This window comes from Erythrolamprus reginae, chromosome 9 (genome assembly GCF_031021105.1).
Source record: "Erythrolamprus reginae isolate rEryReg1 chromosome 9, rEryReg1.hap1, whole genome shotgun sequence".
Lineage (NCBI taxonomy): Eukaryota > Metazoa > Chordata > Lepidosauria > Squamata > Dipsadidae > Erythrolamprus > Erythrolamprus reginae.
The window spans coordinates 57,411,312-57,429,561 of NC_091958.1; the positions used below are offsets into that span (position 1 = coordinate 57,411,312).

Consider the following 18,250-nt stretch of genomic DNA (forward strand, 5'->3'; position numbering starts at 1 on the left):
CCGGTTGTGAAGGCAAACAGACTTCTGGCAGAAAACAACCCATTACTGCCAATTAGACTTTCTGGATCAGGAGTAGGCACTATTCTAATGCACAGACAGAAGATGTTTGGTTTTTTTGTAAATCTGCCACGTCCTCCTTGTAGGCAGGCGTGTGTTGCCCTCCCCACCCCCCAACCCCCAGCCCTCTGGGCTCCTGGAGACAGGTGCTTCGGGGGGCTCGGCTGGCTCTGGTTTCAGACCTCCCCCCACCCACCCCCAGCTTGTCTCACCATCCATCTTTCTGTCAGGCTGCCTTTTTAAAAAGCCCCAGAAATGCTTTGGTGGCATTCCTTCCAAGGGTCTCTCCTCCACTCCGGCCCACCCCACCCGCTGACCCTGAGCCAGCAGTTCTGCACCAGCCCTGGGGCTGTGTCTGGAGTGAGGCAGTTGGGATGCAGCCATTTGGGGGGGGAGGAGGAGGAGGAGGAAGGGGCCCAGGGGAGGAGCCTTCTCTGTGGTGGCTCCGGCCCTCTGGAACCAACTCCCCCCCCCGGAGATCAGAACTGCCCCCATCTTCCTCCCCTTTCGCAAGTTGCTGAAATCTCACCTTTGCCACCAGGCATGGGGAAATTGACACATCCATAAACTTTGGTTTATGTATGGTCTGATTGGACTGTGTGATTATTTTATTATAAGGTTTTTTTATTAATTGTGTTTTGAAATATTGGATTTGTACATTGTTTATTATTGTTGTGAGCTGCCCCGAGTTTTCGGAGAGGGGCGGCATACAAATCTAACAAATTATTACTATTATTATTATTATTATTATTATTATTATTATTATTATTGAGAAGGAGAAAAGGAGGGAGGAGGAGGAGGAACTGAATGTAAACATGCCTGGGAGAAACCTAGATCCATCCTAAGGTAAAATACAGGAAAGAGTCTAAGGGCAGACTAGATGGACCAGGAGGTCTTTTTCTGCTGTCAATCTTCTTCTAGATTTCTATGCTGCCTTGGCCGGGCTCCGTCTCCTTGGAGGGCCTGAATCTTAGACTCTCCGTTCTCCCTGCAAACGTCCAGGCGAGCACAACCACAAGGGAGCCCGGGCTGGGGGGGGGGGGGTGATGGTCTTTCCCCTTTGCCAAAAAGCGGCTTTCAGGAATGAGCGATTGTGGGTTGCTAACTCCGTTCCGAAGCGGCAGGGAAGCTCCGCTTAACTCAAGCGAGATCAATAAGTATGAATAAATGATAGCCACCAGGAACCTGGCGGGACACAAGCACAAGGGTTCGGCAGGTAGCAAGCAGGCAGGCAGGCAGGCGTGGGGCCAAGTGGGGGACCAGCCAGGCCCACCCCTCAGTCCTTTGAAGCAGGCCGGACGGAGGGCAGCTGGCAGGAATTGAACGGGTCCAAAGACGGGCTACAAAAATGGTGAAAGGTCTTAAGCATCAAACTGATCAGGAAAGACTTCATGGACTCAATCTGTAGAGTCTGGAGGACAGAAGGAAAAGGGGGGACATGATCGAAACATTTAAATATGTTAATGGGTTAAATAAGGTCCAGGAGGGAAGTGTTTTTAATAGGAAAGTGAACACAAGAACAAGGGGACACAATCTGAAGTTAGTTGGAGGAAAGATCAAAAGCAACGTGAGAAAATATTATTTTACTGAAAGAGTAGTAGATGCTTGGAACAAACCTCTGGCAGACATGGTTGGTAAATCCACAGTCACTGAATGTAAACATGCCTGGGATAAACATAGTTCCATCCTGAGATAAAATACAGGAAATAGTACAAGGGCAGACGAGATGGACCGTGAGATGGACCTTTTCCTGCCGTCAATGTTCTACATTTCTAGGAAGCAGAGGGCTCAAGCAGCAAGGCAGGAGAGCCCTTGGTCACCCCTTGGTCGCCCCTCCTGCAATGGGCCTGATTAACTTGGATGTAGACAATACAGTCCTGGATTTACGCCCACAATTGAGCCCAAAAGTTCTGCTGCTAAGTGAAATATTTTGGCCACATGATTAGGGAGATGTGTGAAAAACAGCCATAAGTCACTGTTTTCCCGTGCTGTTGTAACTTTGAAAGTGTTGGAGGAGAGTTTTGTGCATGTAGAAGTTAATTCACCAACTAGCCACAGTTTAACCACTATACCCAATGGAAGTCTTCAGTGGAAAACCTTGCAGCAGGCTTTCTTGTAAAATATATGTTTTACTTTCCTTCTCAGCAAAATGTTTCTCTAAATAAACTATCACAATACTATCACACAACTACTATTACATCCACCACTGCAACCACCCACAAACCACTTAGCAGTAAACCACCTACTCACAAACCACCAACCACTATAACAAACCACTAACTACAAAACCACAATAACAAACCACACCCATGCAAGGGTGTTACTCCTTATATATAGGTGACAGCCAATCAGGTTGCAGCACAACTAGCAAACCCATGATTGCATACAGATTATTGCAGCCTTTCCTATGGTTATAAATCATCTTCTTGCATTGTAATATGACCTCTAGAAATAAACGTATTTCTGACAGAACGGTCCCTACCTGGACTGTTTTGAGTGGGGGGGGGGCTACCTGTAGTAGGGGTTCAGCAGTGCGGTGGATAAATCAGAGATTATGGCTTAATATGTCGCATGAATCCAGCCAATTAGGGTTTATTTAGTACATCCTCCCTAACAAGCCATGATCAAGCAAGTCAGACCAACCCTACCTGGGGCTACATCTGTAAGTCATTCACAAGCCAGAGGCCCCCAAATCCCCTCTTCTCTCTCCCTCTTTTCCTTGATCTCCAGTTTAGACAGGCTGCTAATTGAGGCCCAGCCTTCCTCTTCTCTGCTCCAGCGAGGGGTCTTTGCAAAGAAGCCACTCAGGCCCCCAGCAGCTATGGAAATGCCACCAGAGAAGGCAGCTGGGAATCCATGGCGCTGTTTCCCCACGAAGCTCCTACAACTCCCAGCATTCCCTAAGAAAGGCCAACAGTTGCATCCTTCATTCGAGAGCGCAGCCTTAGGCCAGAACATAGAAAAGTCCTGCATTTGGAGCTGCTGTGGTTGGGTTGCTGATTACCCATCGTTCATGTGGTTCCCTGTAGAGGTCACCATGGCTGGTTATACACTAATCACACATCAAACCAACCATTTTATGGTTTGGCATTTAATGAGAAGAAGGACCAGGGGAGACATGATAGCAGCCTTCCAACATCTCAGGGTTTGCTTCAAAGAAGAGGGAGTCAACCTATTCTCCAAAGCACCTGAGGGTAGAACAAGAAGCAACGGGTGGAAACTAAACAAGGAGAGAAGCAACTTAGAACTCAGGAGAAATTTCCTGACGATAAGAACAATTAACCAGTGGAACAGCTTGCCACCAGATGTTGTGAATGCTTGAACACTGGAAATATTTTTAAAATGTTGGATAACCATCTGTCTGAAGTCATGTAGGGTTTCCTACCTAAGCAGGGGGTTGGACTAGAAGACCTCCAAGGTCCCTTCCAACTCTGTTGTTGTTGTTGTTATTATTATTGTTATTATTATTATGTTCGATCTCAGAGTCTCCAGTGTTCCAGATCCAGTTGATCCCCCCCCCAAAAAAACCCTTAGAAACCTTAAACAAGAAATGATCCCTTGCTGAGAGCGTGGGGACCACTTTCTGTGTGTTTGTGTGTGTGTGTGTGTGTGTGTGTGTGTGTGGAGTGATTCCTCGTAGGACGTGCCCCTCCCTACTTTCTCACCAGGGACCAGATTACAAACACACAGCCACACCACTGGAAACAGAGAGCCCCCCCACCCCCAAAGAGAGAAACCATCGTTCGACACTCCAGAGAGATAACATGCCATTCCCCGCGTTGACTGAGAGGTATTTAGGTTGGATAATTATCCCTGAAAGTAGGTAAATTGTCAGCGCTTGTGTTCCTCGGTTTTCCAGGTCAACGCTACAAAGCTCTTCCTTGCAACTAGACATCCGGAGAAAAACCACCACCGTGCAACACAACAGCTTTCCAGCTGGAGATAACATGGAACACTGCAAGGTTTAAGTTTCGGCCCAGATTCCTTCACTCCAAGGTGGCCTCTACCTTTTCCTGTCTCCATGGACGATCGCAGCAAATCAACCACCTGGATCAGAGGCAGGCAAAGTGGGCTCTTCTATGACATATGGACTTCAACTCCCAGAATCCCTGAGCTAGCATGTATTGGCTCAGGAATTCTGGGAATTGAAGTCCACAAGTCATAGAAGAGCCAACTTGGCCCACCCCTGACCTGGATGGTCCCCCACCCTCATCTGTCCTTTTTATGGATTGAGACAAACAGCCCGACTTAATCCAGAGTGACCGCACGACCCAAACTCTCCCCAGCCCTACTCTGCTTGAAGACCGACCAACAGGCTGACCTCTTTCAAGACGACCAGCAACCAAACCAGAGAGCTCAATCCAAGCAAATTGTAAGGCCACACTGACCAGCCGGAAGGAGAAAGGATATGGGTTACAGACCAGTTTGAGGCACCAGCTGCGTGGACGCGTGGACTGGCTGAAGCAGAAGAAGACGGTGGGGGCCAGAGTGGGGTAGGGGATCTGGCTCTCTCCCTCATGGGCCGGATCCTGGTTGGACGAACCTGCCGAGGCCAAACTGTCCTGGATGGACTTGCAAGCGCTGAAGGTATCGTCATCTTCCTCCTCTCCGGATTGGGGGGCCTGGCTGGGGGCTTGGCCGGACGCTATGGGAACCCGCACTTCATCCCTGGAGGGCGTCTGGAAGGAGGCTCTCCTCTCGCCATCAGTCATGATAGCAGCTGGCTCCTGAGGGGGGGGGGCAGAAAGAGAGAGTCAGGGGCAGGGGACGTGCAGGACCCCCGGAGAAAATGAAAGCTTGCCCCAACATCACAGCTGATCCCAAAACCCATCAATGAGGTGATGACTTTGACAAGAGATGCCTCCCTTCTCCAGGCCCAGATCAGGGTCCAGCTTTTTAAAAATAAATTAAATAACAACAGAGTTGGAAGGGACCTTGGAGGTCTTCTAGTCCAGCCCCCCTGGTTAGGCAGGAAACTCTACACCAGTGTTTCCCAACCTTGGCGCCTTGAAGATATTTGAACTTCAACTCCAAGGATTCTGGGAGTTGAAGTCCAAATATCTTCATGTTGCCAAGGTTGGGAAACACTGCCCTACACCACCTCCGACAGATGGTTATCCAACATCTGCTTTAAAACTTCCAGTGTTGGGGCATTCACAACTTCTGGAGACAACTTACTGATTAATTGTTCTAAATGTCAGGAAATTTCTCCTTGGTTTTAAGTTGCTTCTCTCCTTGTTTAGTTTCCACCCATTGCTTCTTGTTCTACCCTCAGGTGCCTTGGAGAATAGCTTGACTCCCTCTTCTTTGAGGCAACCCCTGAGAGATAGTGGAAGGCTGCTATCCTGTCTCCCCTGGTCCTTCTTTTCATTCAACTAACCAGGCCCAGTTCCTGCAACTGTTCTTTGTATGTTTTAGCCTCCAGTCCCCTAATCCTCTTTGTCGCTCTTCTCTGCACTTTTTCTTTGAATGGAAAAGAGCAGATGGTGGGATGGCGCAAGGAGTCCATGGACTTTAAACGGAACAATTGGACAAGCTAAGATCAACTTGAGGGTCAGCCTAAGGGACCAAACATCAGCACTAATGTCAGGGAGTGATTCTGTAAACAGAATGGAAAGTAGGATTTGAGGGGAAGGGTGTGTGGTGGGGAGGGAGAGCCTTGTGTCCAGTGGGAGGACAGGGCCCTGCCCCCTTGCAAAGCTGAAGACCCCCCTGGGGAGGGGAGGGGGCTGGGTGGTCTGAAAAGGAGAAGATGATTGGACCACAGTCTCCATCTCAGAGGGAGGGAGGAAGTTAAGAAAGGAGGAAGGAAGGAAGGAAGAAGTTCAGAAAGAAGGAAGGAACGAAAGAAGGAAGGAAGTTAAGAAGGAAGGAAGTTCAGAAAGAAGGAAGGAAGGGAAGGGAAGAAGGAAGGAAGGAAGGAAGGAAAGAAGGAAGGAAGGAAGGGAAGAAAGAAAGAAGGAAGGAAGGAAGAAGGAAGGAAGGAAAGAAGGAAGGAAGGAAAGGGAAGGGAAGAAAGAAGGAAGGAAGGAAAGAAGGAAGGAAGGAAAGAAGGAAGGAAGGGAAGGGAAGAAAGAAGGAAGGAAGGAAAGAAGGAAGGAAGGGAGGGAAAAAGAAGGAAGTTAAGAAGGAAGGAAGGAAAGAAAGAAGGAAGGAAGGAAAGAAGGAAGGAAGGAAGGACATAATCACTTCTTGCCATACAATTCTTTCCTTCCTCTTTCTACCTGCCTGCAGTTTATTTCTTAGCTTAATGCTGAATGTCACACCTCCATCGACACCAAGGGACACTTATGGTGTCTCCAACTCTTTGCCTGCACCTCCTGAGTCAGGCTGTGCTGAGGTGAAGGGAGCTGCTGTGTTTGAAAACTGTGCAGGTGAATTTGTAACAGGAGGGGATGAAAGCAAAGGCCCTGGAAGGGGGGTGGGCAGTGGGCCTCTGCCTGGACGAAGCCCCCATTGCAAGGGAGAAATAAAGAGAGCCGGAATTGCCACCATAAAAGACTCCATGAAGTTGATGGAGGCTGCCAATTCTTTTGGGGAGGGTGTTTTTGAATCCTTCAATCTTTGTTTATCTATCAAATAAGACCTGTTGGACTCTAGGCAGTTTATGGGATTTATCATATAAAACGCAGAACAGATTCCATATTTAAAACCCCAATAATACCCTCGGTAATCTGATTCTAGAAAGGACAATAGGATTGTCCTCTTACAAGGATGCTCTTTTGAGTCAGCCCCCTAATCTTCCACCTCAGATCCCCGTCCTTTGGAGGGGAGCCAACTTGGCCTTCGGGCTGCCTGGAGGAATTTAATCCCAGATATTCCCAGAAAAGTGGGGTCAGCAGTGGGGCGGCATCAATAGAATTAATGTATTCCACTTCTATGGTGCCCAACCCAGTAGGACTCAGAAGGCGTTGGGGGGGGGGGGGGAGTGATCGGGACGAAAGTGAAATGGAGCTCCAAAGAGAGAATAATAATAATAATTAACCATAATTTATTAGACTTGTATGCCGCCCCTCTCCGAAGACTCGGGGCGGCCTACAAGTTTATTTACTCTAAGTACTCAACTGGAGGGTTGAGTTGGATGGCTTCCCCTCCCCCCCTGAAAACTATCCTAGCTTGAAAACGCCCCCCTCCCCGCGACCCTCCCCCTCCTCTCTCCCGGGCCTTCACCACGGGTCGCGCCCGCCTGGCTTTCCAGGGAAGGGAACAGCTTCGGAGAACAAGTTACGCCCTTCGCTTTGGAAATGGACCCCGGCGGGACTCGGGAGGAAAAGTGGGAAGGGGCGCCAGGGAGGAGACCCTTCTCCGTGGGGATGCTGGTCCAGCCACCCGCCCGCCCGCGGGAAGCGGGTTGCGGTTTTCCCCGCACACCGATGAAGGTTGGGGAGAGCGGGAATCCCGGATCCGCCCCCTCCCCAAGCCCAGGGGGCAACGAGCGAGGGGGCTGCGAAGGGGCGCGCGCGGCAGAGCTCCGGCGGAGGAGCCGCGCACAAAGGCCGAGGCGAGGCTGAGCAGGAGGAGAAGCGAGCCAGCGAGGCGGTGGGCTGGGAGCCGCAGGCGAAAGGAGCTCGGGCATCGGAGCGCCGCGCCAGGCATTGTTCTCCGGACCCCGCCCGCTCAGCCCCGCGGCGGCCCTTTCCCTCTCCAGGCTGCGGGCGAAGAAGAAGGGGACGTCCCTTCCCTGGCATTGTTTAAAAAGTGAAATGGGTTGGGGAGGGGAAAAGAAAGCCTCGTGCCGGTAAGCGGAGAAATGAAGGGGGAGGGTCGCGGGAAAACCGCCGGTGGGAGCCTCAGTTTCCCGAAGAGAGCGGGAGAGGAGGAGCGAGGAGTGGGAAGGGGCGCGGGAAGTCTGGAAGCGCAAAGCGGCTTCGTTCTGGGAGGGGACCCGCCTCGGATCGGGGTGCGCTGCAGCCCGCGGCCACTTCCCTTGCTCTGCAAGCGGCGCGGGGAGCCCGGGGCGGGGTGCGGCGGGGCTGGGGAAGAAGAAGGGCGGCTGCCCGCACGCTCTCCCTCCGACCTGAGGTGGCTTACCTTAGATCCGCGGAGCTCGGGCTTCCCACGCGCATAGCCGTGCCTTGGCGTTCGCAGGAGAGCAAGCAGCAAAATCGACTTTCAAGGACTGCGAAGGAGAGCGCAGGATCGCTCCCTCCCGCGCCTCCCCCCCGGGGATAGGAGGTCTCCGGCTCTGTCAATCCCGCTAACAGCTGGGGGGGGAGGGGTGGCCTGGGAGAGGCTCAGGCGCCCGGCCACCTTCCCTTTTCCTCCCCCCCAAAAAAGCCTCAAACGGACCCCACCTCTCCTTCCTCCAGCCGCCCCCGGACGGTCTCCCCAAAAGGACGGAGCGCAAAAGCGGGGTTCCTTTTTTTCCGGAATTGGACCCGGACTCCTTCCTTGCACCGCCAATCGGGGGGAGGGGTCGCCCAGCCCTTCCACCAAATCCGTTGCAGGAAAAGGGGAGAGCGGGGAGGGGGGCCGTATGGATAAATATACGAGCAACGAGAGGAAGAGAGCAGAGCCGGAGAGAGAGCGATTCGCTTTTGCGCACACGGGAAACTTCAGACTTCGCCGAGGGAGGGAAGGAAGAAAAGGGGGAGGAGAGAGAGCGAGAAAGGGGTGGGGAGCCTGAATCGCTGCTGCCGCCTCCGCCGCCGGAATCCCGGCCACGAGAGAGAGAAGAAAAGCGCCCACCCAGCTGAGCACCGCCGGGCTGGCAAGTCGGACGGAGGCCGGGGCGCTTTGGCGAGCGCGCCATGCGTAAAAGTAGCCAGGGCGCACCGCCTGGATGAACTCGCGCCGTCCCTGCCCCCTGCTTGGATGGGCAAGGCGAGGCCGGGCGGCTGGGTGTGTATGTGCGCGGGCGCGCGCCGAGCTTCTCCAGGGGGTGAAATGCCGGGGGAGGGGCGCGGGTCTTTCCCTGGAATGGGCTTCTCGCGTTCCTCTTTGCCTCACCCGGACAGCTGCAGACCTTCCTTCCGCCTCCGTTTTTTCCCTCCCTCCCTCCTTCTCATTCCTTTGTTCTCTTTCTCGCTCTCTCTTTCTCCCGTTCGCTCGCGGAGCGGCGCTTGCCCGAGGAGGCGCGCGCTGAAGGTCGCTCGGAAGTTCCGCGCCGCGGCGGGAAAGAAAGCGGTTCAACCTCTAGCAAGCGCGGGGAAGGCCCCCGCAGCACCTGGGAGGGGAGGTCGTTCTTGAAAGGCTGCCGCCGGGGAAGGGGCGAGCAAGGCGCGGCTGCTCGGGTGGCGAAGGGGCCCTCTCGCACGCGCCCTGCCAGCTCCGCTCCCGTGGAAACCGCAGGGTGGGGGCTGAGCGAGAGAAAACCCCAGGCGCGGGAGGGGGCGCCAGATGCCGAGTCGCCCACCGCCGCCGCCCCCAGTTTTCAAGAGGAAGAGGGTCCTGGCGGCGCCGCGCGTTTTCTACCTTTCCAACTGCGAGCTTCCCGCTCCACCGGCGTTTTTGCCATCACTTTCCCTCTGTTTCCAAACCTCAAACAAGGACGCTCCCGTGATTCAGGGAATCTCCTCAAGCAAACGTGTCACCTGGAGATGGGGAACACCCCCCCCCCCCCAAAAAAAAACCCGAGATATGGGCGGCAGGAGAGAGATTTTAAAACTTCTGGTCTTCTTTCCTTTTGGGCTGCTTTGGGGAGGCTGCGGGTCAGTGCTTGGGACCCGGGTGCCCCTCTGGAAGAAGCCGGTTTCAGGGGCTTTCCGGGGAAAGGGGGGCAACACAGCTGGTCCGACCGGCCCCCACCGGCCCCGCCTTTCCATTAACAGTGCTGTAGCTCTCAAAATGTCTCCTGCATTTTGTCCACCTCTCCTGGCTCCCAAACCCTTGTAGGATTCCCTGCTCCTCTGCCTTCTGCAGAAAGTTCAATCGTGGTTACTTTCTGGACCTGTCCGGGGAGGGCGGGTTTGAGATGTTGGGGCAAAACGGTGGGGTCAAAATGCACCAGCTTTTTTTATGTGCCTCGCAGACAGGATGGACTGGCTAAAATAGAGTTTTGACCATGCCAGGTCAGCTGCCATTTTGACTCTGTTCTCCTTTCTGGGCTACTCTCCCTCCGACTGGGTTTGCGATGGGCCAGATATTCAGTTGGTAAAGGCACCCACCCTCCTTCCCTGGAAAAGGAGGTAAGTTGTCAGGACCCGCAAAGATTTTCCCAATCTGCATTTTGGGATGGGATGTAATTCATGGGGGGAAGTCAGGATGAAGCTGTGTTTCCATGGAGCCAAGAAAAAAAATCTTGGAACCAAGTAAAGATTTTCAAAAGATATTACCGTATTTTTGGAGTATAAGACGCACCTTAGTTTTTGGGGAGGAAAATAGGGGAAAGAATCTGCTTACCAGGTATTCATCTGGCCAGCGTCCTTAGTCTGGTCAGCTTCAGCACATTATTTTATCCCCTTAAAAAAACCCTGATTTGGAGAAACTAACAATGAAAGAGCTTGCAAGCCAGTAGGAGCTGGGAACATCGTTAGCACCTGGAAAGAAACATTTGGAGCAAGTAGAGCAATGGAAAAAAACCCTGCAAAGACTTAGGGCTTGGAAAACAGTCTTTGCAGAGAGTAACAACTGTGAGGTAAGAGCTGGGAAGATCGTAAGCAGTTAGTTAGGGCTTGGGGGAGAGAAAGCTACATTTGCACCCAAATTATCGGCCTCTTTTAGGGAGGAAAAAGGTGCATCTTATACTCTGAAAAATACGGTATTTTTACTTTTACGAAATCCAGAAATTCCACAGACCTGGAACAAAATTGCAATTCACTGTGGGTGGGGAACATGGGTTGTCGGTGGGCCCAGCTCGCTCAGACTGGAGGCCACCGGGTTCTTTTCAAGACTCTGGAGAGGGGGGGTCTCCGAAAGCTTTGACTCCTAACGGTGACCTTGAAATTCCCTGCCATGAGCCATTCCTGAAAGGTAAGGGGCTCCCCTCCCCTCAAGGGTCCTGGGAAAGAAGGCCAAGGGAATTGCAGGCAATTCTCACCGGCTCCAATCTGGGATTCGCCACTTGCCAAGGAGCCTCCCAGCACAGGGCAATCTAGCTAACAGCCCTCGCATAAATCATGTTAAAAAAGTAATGAGTGTCTGAGGACCCAATTCATTTAGCTAAAGAGACCGAGGGCCTCTTTCAAGTTATTTAGAAAGATTAACCGAAGGGGAAGGGAAGGGGGGAGGATAATGAGGAGAGAAATGGTATTAGAAACAATCCACCCTTAATCCATTCCAGATCATTCGGTGGAAAGTTCTCCCAGATGAGGTTGGCAGGACCACAGCTGCCCTGGTGGGCTTTCTGCTCAGAGACCGTTTGGATTAGATCCGGCCTGGGGATGTGCAATGACCACTGAAGGATAAAACATCTTCATGTGGACCAGGAGCTGTTATATTTGCCCTTCCAAATAATCCGAGTGGGGACGTTCTCCTTGTCTTTGTCTCTGTCTCTGTCTGTCTCTGTTGCTCTCTCTCTCCCCCCCCCCCCCCTCTTAACAGGAATGTAATCTGCTTACCGGTTGCTTTATCCCTTTACAAAAAGCAATTTTTTTCTTTTCAAATGAAAAAAAAAATCCCTTTCAAAGCACATTTAACCACCAGTCACGGAAACGGGAAGCCCATCCTGCCAAATCTGGGTTGCATTGATGCTGCACCCCAAACACCGTTGGGTTAAAGCAGGTTCTGGGCCCCAGTGATACTTGGGGGTCCTGCTTCTTCGAGGCTTCTTCCTAGCCAGGGCCAAGATTAGCAGGAGAAACGCTGGATCCGTCCCCAAATAATAGAGCGAGTTTATGGTGAGACCCCGATGCTGCATGGATTCTTTGGAAAATGGGGGAGAGCTGGAGCCCTCCATCTCGACCTCTGCTGGGGACCAGCAAAGCCGCTTGGATGGAGTTGTCATCTGGGGACCAAGCTTTTGGAGACAACCCAAGAAAGGGACCTTGGGGTTTTGGTGGACAGCTCAATGAAGAGGTCAACCCAGTGCGCAGCAGCAGTAAAAAAAGCAAATTCCATGCTTGACGTGATTAGGAAGGGAATCGAAAATAGATCTGCAACTGTTGTATTGCCTCTGTACAAATCGAAGGTGAGACCACACTTGGAGTCCTGTGTACAGTTCTGGTCACCGCACCTCAAGGAGGATAGAATGGAACTGGGAAAGGTGCAAAAAGGTGCAACAAGGATGATCAAGGAAAGGGAGCCCCTCCCTTATGAAACCAGGTTGCAACGCCTTGGTTTCTACAACCTTGAAAGACAGCGTTGAAGGGGGGACTTGATCGAAGGGTATAAAATCCTGCATGGGATAGAAAAGGTGGATAGGGAAAAATCCTTTTCTCTCACACACAATATGAGGTTGAGGGGGCCCTCCCTAAAGCTCACAGGTAAGAAAGTGAGGACAAATAAAGGGAAATATCTATTCACCCAGAGGGTCCTTAGTTGATGGAATTTCCTTCCAGAAGAGGTCGTGACAGCTGTCAGCCTGGAGAGCTTCAAGGCAGGATTAGATGGATTCATGGATGCCAAGAGTTTCATAGGTGGTGATTGAAATGGATGTCCAAGTTGCGGCCTCTATGTGGGTGGAGGCAGGCAGGGTTCCCTTGGGCCCCCTTTGTTGGGGGTCCAGGGAAAGGGAGGGTCTTGCCTTCTCTTTCTGCTCAAGATCCCCATGGACAATTGGGGGCCCACTGTGGGACACAGAATGCTGGACTTGATGGGCTTTGGCCCCATTCAGCAGGGCTCTTCTTAAGGTCTTATGGCTCGAGCTGCCCATTTCTGGGGAGGGGAGGCTGGGCATAGAGGCATCCTTGGGTTCCAGCCCAAGCCCACCCTCAGCTTCCTGGTGGAGAAGAGCTTGGAGAAGCAGAAGGCAACCAGACGGGGCCAAGTGGCTTCCGAGGTCTTGGCCAAAGCCCCTTCCTGTGTTGGGGGCCAGGCATCTCTCCAGGTACAGGACCCGTGTCCCCCCTGCAACAGGAGGCAGGTGGGGAGGGGGTGTTGCAGACCCTCCTCCCGTCCTCTCCAGCTGCTCCTGACATTTATAGTGTAATAACGCCCCGTGCGTATAAAATTCCTGAACAGATTTACATAATTTATTGCGACTCTTTTGTGGTTTATTTAATGCTCGGCTGGTTCTTGCTCAGCTTAATGCTCCGCCATTGTGCGAGACGCACCGAGAGGGTTTGTTGTACAGTTTTTAATCAAGGCCTCCCGAACATCTGCTCCATGCCGCTGCTGGTGGGGAATTCTGGGAGAGGCTGGGCGAGGGGCGGGGGGCTTTCCAGCTCTGCCGGCCCAATGCCCAGCAGGAGGTGGTCCTGGCCTTTCTGGGGCACAACGGAGACCCTCTTCCCACAAAAGGTTCCCCGTCCTGGTGTGCATAGAGCATTCCCTCCTCGGGGAAGCAGGGGATGGGAGAAAGCCCAGTGTGGCTCTCCCTGAAGGCTACTTTGCATTTGGTGGAAGGGATGGAGAGAGGGAGAGAAAGGGAACAGAGGGAGGAGAGGAAAAGAGAAAAGAAAGGAAAGGGAAAGAGAAAGAGAAAAGAAGGGAAGATGGAGGGGGAGGGGAGGGAAAGAAAGGAAGATGGAAAAGAAGGAAAGGAAAAGAGAAGGGAAAAGAGAAAGGAAAGAAATATGGAAGGGAAGGAAAAGAGAAAGGAAAGGAAAGAAGAAGGGAAAGGAAGATGGAAGGAAAGGAAAAGAAAAGAGAAGGGGAAACAAAAGAAAGGGAAAAGCCCCCTCCCTCTTTGGCTCTTCCTGTGAAAGACAATTATTCTGTCTTCTTCTTCTCCTTGCTGGGGAATCCTATTTTCAGCTCTCCTTCAAGGATGTCATTGCGCCCAGCAGAAGAACCATTGCAAGGGCATGGGATGCAATACACACAACCTTCATAACTTACTGGAAAAGCCAGTGGAGATGTTTCGTGGGTGGAATTGATGGCAAGAGTGCTTAGAAACATGCACAACATAGAAACACAGAAGATTGACGGCAGAAAAAGACCTCATGGTCCATCTAGTCTGCCCTTATACTATTTCCTGTATTTTATCTTAGGATGGATCTATGTTTATCCCAGGCAGGTTTACATTCAGTGACTGTGGATTTATCTACCACGTCTGCTGGAAGTTTGTTCCCAGCATCTACTCCGCTTTCGGTAAAATAATATTTTCTCATGTTGCTTTTGATCTTTCCCCCAACTAACTTCAGATTGTGTCCCCTTGTTCTTGTGTTCACTTTCCCACGAAAAACACTTCCCTCCCGAATCTTATTTAACCCTTTAACATATTTGATCATATCCCCCCTTTCCCTTCTGTCCTCCAGACTGGACAGATTGAGTTCATGAGTTGAGTTCTTTCCTGTTAAGCTTGATGCTTAAGACCTTCCACCATTTTTGTAGCCCGTCTTTCAATTTTATCCATATCTTTTTGTAGGTGAGGTCTCCAGAACTGGACACAGTATTCCAAACAATCTCAATGGCTTGCAATCTCCAGAAGGAAGGGTGACCTTGACCCCAAATTTGGGAAGCATAAGGTCCCTCTCTACTAAGCATCATCCCAGGCCTTTGGGCCCTCTGTGGGATGTAAATGTGGAGAAATCAGGATTTTTTCTGACTCAGGCTAAATTCCCTGCAAAATATTAATAACTGCTTGAACATTTTAGACCCCTTTGAGCTGTGGCCCTCTCCTGCCCGGCAGAGTTTCATTTTCCAACGGCTGCCTTCCTTGCCGTGTTACGTGAGCCAGAGAGAGAGAAGCGGGAGAAGGAAGGGAGGCTTTCTACCCAACCAGGAAGCTGCCGGCTCCAGCAGGAGGTGAGGTTAGTCATGGAGATGAGAAGACAAGGCGTTGAGCTCTGCACGCCCAATCCATAAAGCTCTGGGTGCTTTAATCTCCCTGGAAGATTCTCTGCAGCTCTGCCCTTTCTCCAGGGTTGAGAGGATCTTGTTTGTTTTGCTTTGTCAAGTACATCTTGGTGGTACACAGAGATGTAATAATACACTGCTCAAAAAAAAATAAAGGGAACCCTTAAACAACACAATATAACTCCAAGTCAATCAAACTTCTGTGAAATCAAACCGTCCACTTCGGAAGCAACACTGATGGACAATCAACTTCACCTGCTGTTGTGCACATAAATAAATAACCCTCCCTACCTGCCTCATTGCTCCACCTGAGGACCCTGAGAAGAAATTCAACTTAATAATAATAATAATAATAATAATAATAATAATAATAATAATAATAATAATTTATTAGATTTGTATGCCGCCCCTCTCCAAGGACTCGGAGCAGCTCACAACAGAATAATAATACAATGTAATACAAATCCAATATTAAAAAACTAGATTAAAAACCCATTACTACTAAAAAGCAATCAATTCTACACAATCACAGCACTCTCAAATGCTAAAGTCAGAAGGGTGGGGGAAAGAATTAATCCCCCCATGCCTGGTGGCATAAATGGGTCTTCATATTAGGTCCTACAGAGTCAGCCTTCTCTGGGTCCCGTCGACTAAACAATGTCGTCTGGTGGAACCCAGGGAAAGAGCCTTCTCTGTGGTGGCCCTGGCCATCTGGAACCAATTCCCCCCAGAGATTAGGAATGCCCCCACCCTCCTCACCTTTCGTAAGTTATTAAAAACTCATCTTTGCCACCAGGCATGGGGAAACTAACACACACACCAATTGTCAAGGTTGGTGTATATTTTGATTGGTTGTGTGATTATTTTATTTTATTATAAGGGTTTTATATTGTATTTTAAAATTGGATTTGTATACTGTTTATGTTGTTGTGAGCCACCCAGAGTCCTTGGAGAGGGGTGGCATACAAATCTAAATTATTATTATTATTATTATTATTATTATTATTATTATTATTATTATTATTATCTTGAGCAGGGCAGGGGAATCTTGCCCCATTGTTAAAAAAAAAAGGGCCAAGGTTGGGGGGACAGGTCCTGGGGGGGGTCATCCCTGGCACCGCCTCCTCAGCCCCCTCTGTTGTGGGTGTCTTGTGTGGGGAGGGGGTGAGTTTTTGTCCTTTCTCTCTATTATCCTGATATTAGGGGCCCTTTGAAGTATATTTACGGCTGGGCCAAAAGAGAAGCATCTCCCGGGAGGCAATTTGGAGCAGCTCTTCTACTAGTTAAAAATACACCGACTGCCAGAGAGGGAGGGAGGGGATGTCTTTTAAGAGCCCCCCTTCCTTCCATCTAGATATCCTTTAATGAGGCATTAAGTTTCAGACACTGTAGCTTCATCCTCAAGATGTGCAAGAGAGAGAAGAGTTTGGGTGAATCACAAAAACATTCATATAGAAGGAAGGAGGAGTTGTACTCACTCAAGGTGCAGGATATAAGAAGGTTTCCCTATTTTCCCTCTCACTCACCATGCAATCCCAAGTCAGGCCTGAAGCTACGTTCTAATTCGGAATTTAAATACCGCCTCGTCCCGGGTTTTTTCTCCAGCCTTTTCTCCCCTATTTTTCCTCCCGTGGCTTCCCTCCCCGTCTCTTGTCTTCTAATACTTGTCCTAATGGTGAAATGAGAAGGCATGAAGGATGGCTCTGAGACAGAAGTAAATATACATCCAAGCAGGCTTTTGGCAGGTGGAGGGAGCAGAGAGGTATTAAAGGAAGAAACCAGTCAGAGCTCAAACATCTCAGGGGAAGACAAGTAAATTCTGCAAGTGAGAAAATAATAAAACGTTGGAAGAAGGGAGGAGGGGGGAGAAGTACAAAGAAAGGACCAAGGAAGATGGGAAGGTGTGTTTAGCAGCAACAGCAATAGCCACACACCTCATCATCTGTTTTCTACACAAAAGGCCTCCATTGCAGATTGAACACCAAGGTGAAGAAGACATTGCTACTTTTATTGCATTTCTGGAAGTGAGCAACAAGTCTGGGAATGGCCCAGTGTCTGGACACTGACTTTAAAAAGAGAAAAATCCTGTCTGTGTTTAGCAATAGCATTTAGACTTATATCCCGCTTCGTAGTGCTTTTACAGCCCCCTTCTAAGCGGTGTACAGAATCAGCCTCTTGCCCCCAACAATCTGGGTCCTCATTTGACCCCCCTCAGAAGGACGGAAGGCTAAGTCAATCTTAAGCCGGTGGTGAGATTTGAACTGCTGAACTACAGCTAGCAGTTAGCTGAGGTAGCCTGCAGTGCTGCACTTTAACCACTGCGCCACCCTGGCTGAAGGAAGGAAGGAGAAGAGGGGAGGGAGGGAAGGAAGGAAGGAATAGCAATAGCATTTAGACTTATATCCCACTTTGTAGTGCTTTTCCAGCCCTCTCTAAGCAGTTTACAGAATCGACCTCTTGCCCCCAACAATCTGGGTCCTCATTTGACCCACCTGGGAAGGATGGAAGGCTGAGTCAACCTGGAGCCTGTGGTGAGATTCGAACTGCTAAACTACACCCATCAGTTAGCTGAAGGAGCCTGCAGGGCTGCACTCTAACCACTGCACCCCCCCTGGCTCTTTCCGTCAGTACGGGATGAGTCAACGACCAATAAAGGTCCTTGCATCAATGTGTGCCTCTCGGAGGATTCCCCTTGCATGAGCGCACAGCCCAGGTTGGCAGCTGACACGGTCGATAATTCCAGTTCGTTCTTTTGCAGCGCAAGTGGCTTAACCTGCATTAGCACCTGCAGCACCTGGGATACTGGATGCTTGACGTTTTAGAGGGCCAGCTGGGGAAAGCCGCCTCTTCCTCCTCCTCCCCTTCCGCCACCTCTGCCAACTGTGAAACGCTTCTGGCTGGGAAGAAGTAGAAGACAGGAGACCTGCCCTGCTTTGCAGGCTCTTGTGAAAGAGAGAACCACCAGCAGTGGCAGCCTTCACTTTGGGTCCCAGAACCTCTATTCTCATGTCTGGTGCTCAGGAACAGAAGATAATGGCGTGCCAGGAAGCGATCCGGACCAGCCATGTCTACTGGAGGACTCCAACATTGGTGGAAGGTCTTGGGCTGAGTTCATGGAGGAAGGAGCTGTCCTTAGTGCTGAAGTCTTGTCCTCGTTCCCCTGGAGCAAGGGTAGGCCAAGTGGGACTTGTGGACTTCAACTCCCAGAATTCCCGAGCTGATCATGCTAGCTCAGGAATGCTGGGAGTTGAAGTCCACATGTCATAGAAGAGCCAACTTGGCGTACCTCTGCCCTGGAGTTTTATTTATAGTTTATTTTTTTTATTTATAGTTTGTGTTGGAAGGGACCCTGCGG

General features: G+C 50.6%; 1 protein-coding gene across 1 annotated transcript in view; it reads right to left on the reverse strand.

Moving 5' to 3' along the window:
• The window catches only part of CACNA1H (calcium voltage-gated channel subunit alpha1 H), a 151,018-nt gene extending 142,894 nt beyond the window's left edge, over nucleotides 1-8,124 (reverse strand). The window contains 2 exon segments of the mRNA XM_070761469.1: nucleotides 4,468-4,784; nucleotides 8,089-8,124. Coding sequence (XP_070617570.1) covers nucleotides 4,468-4,769 — 302 coding nt within the window. The 5' untranslated portion in view covers nucleotides 4,770-4,784; nucleotides 8,089-8,124.
• Nucleotides 8,125-18,250: the final 10,126 nt, after the last annotated feature.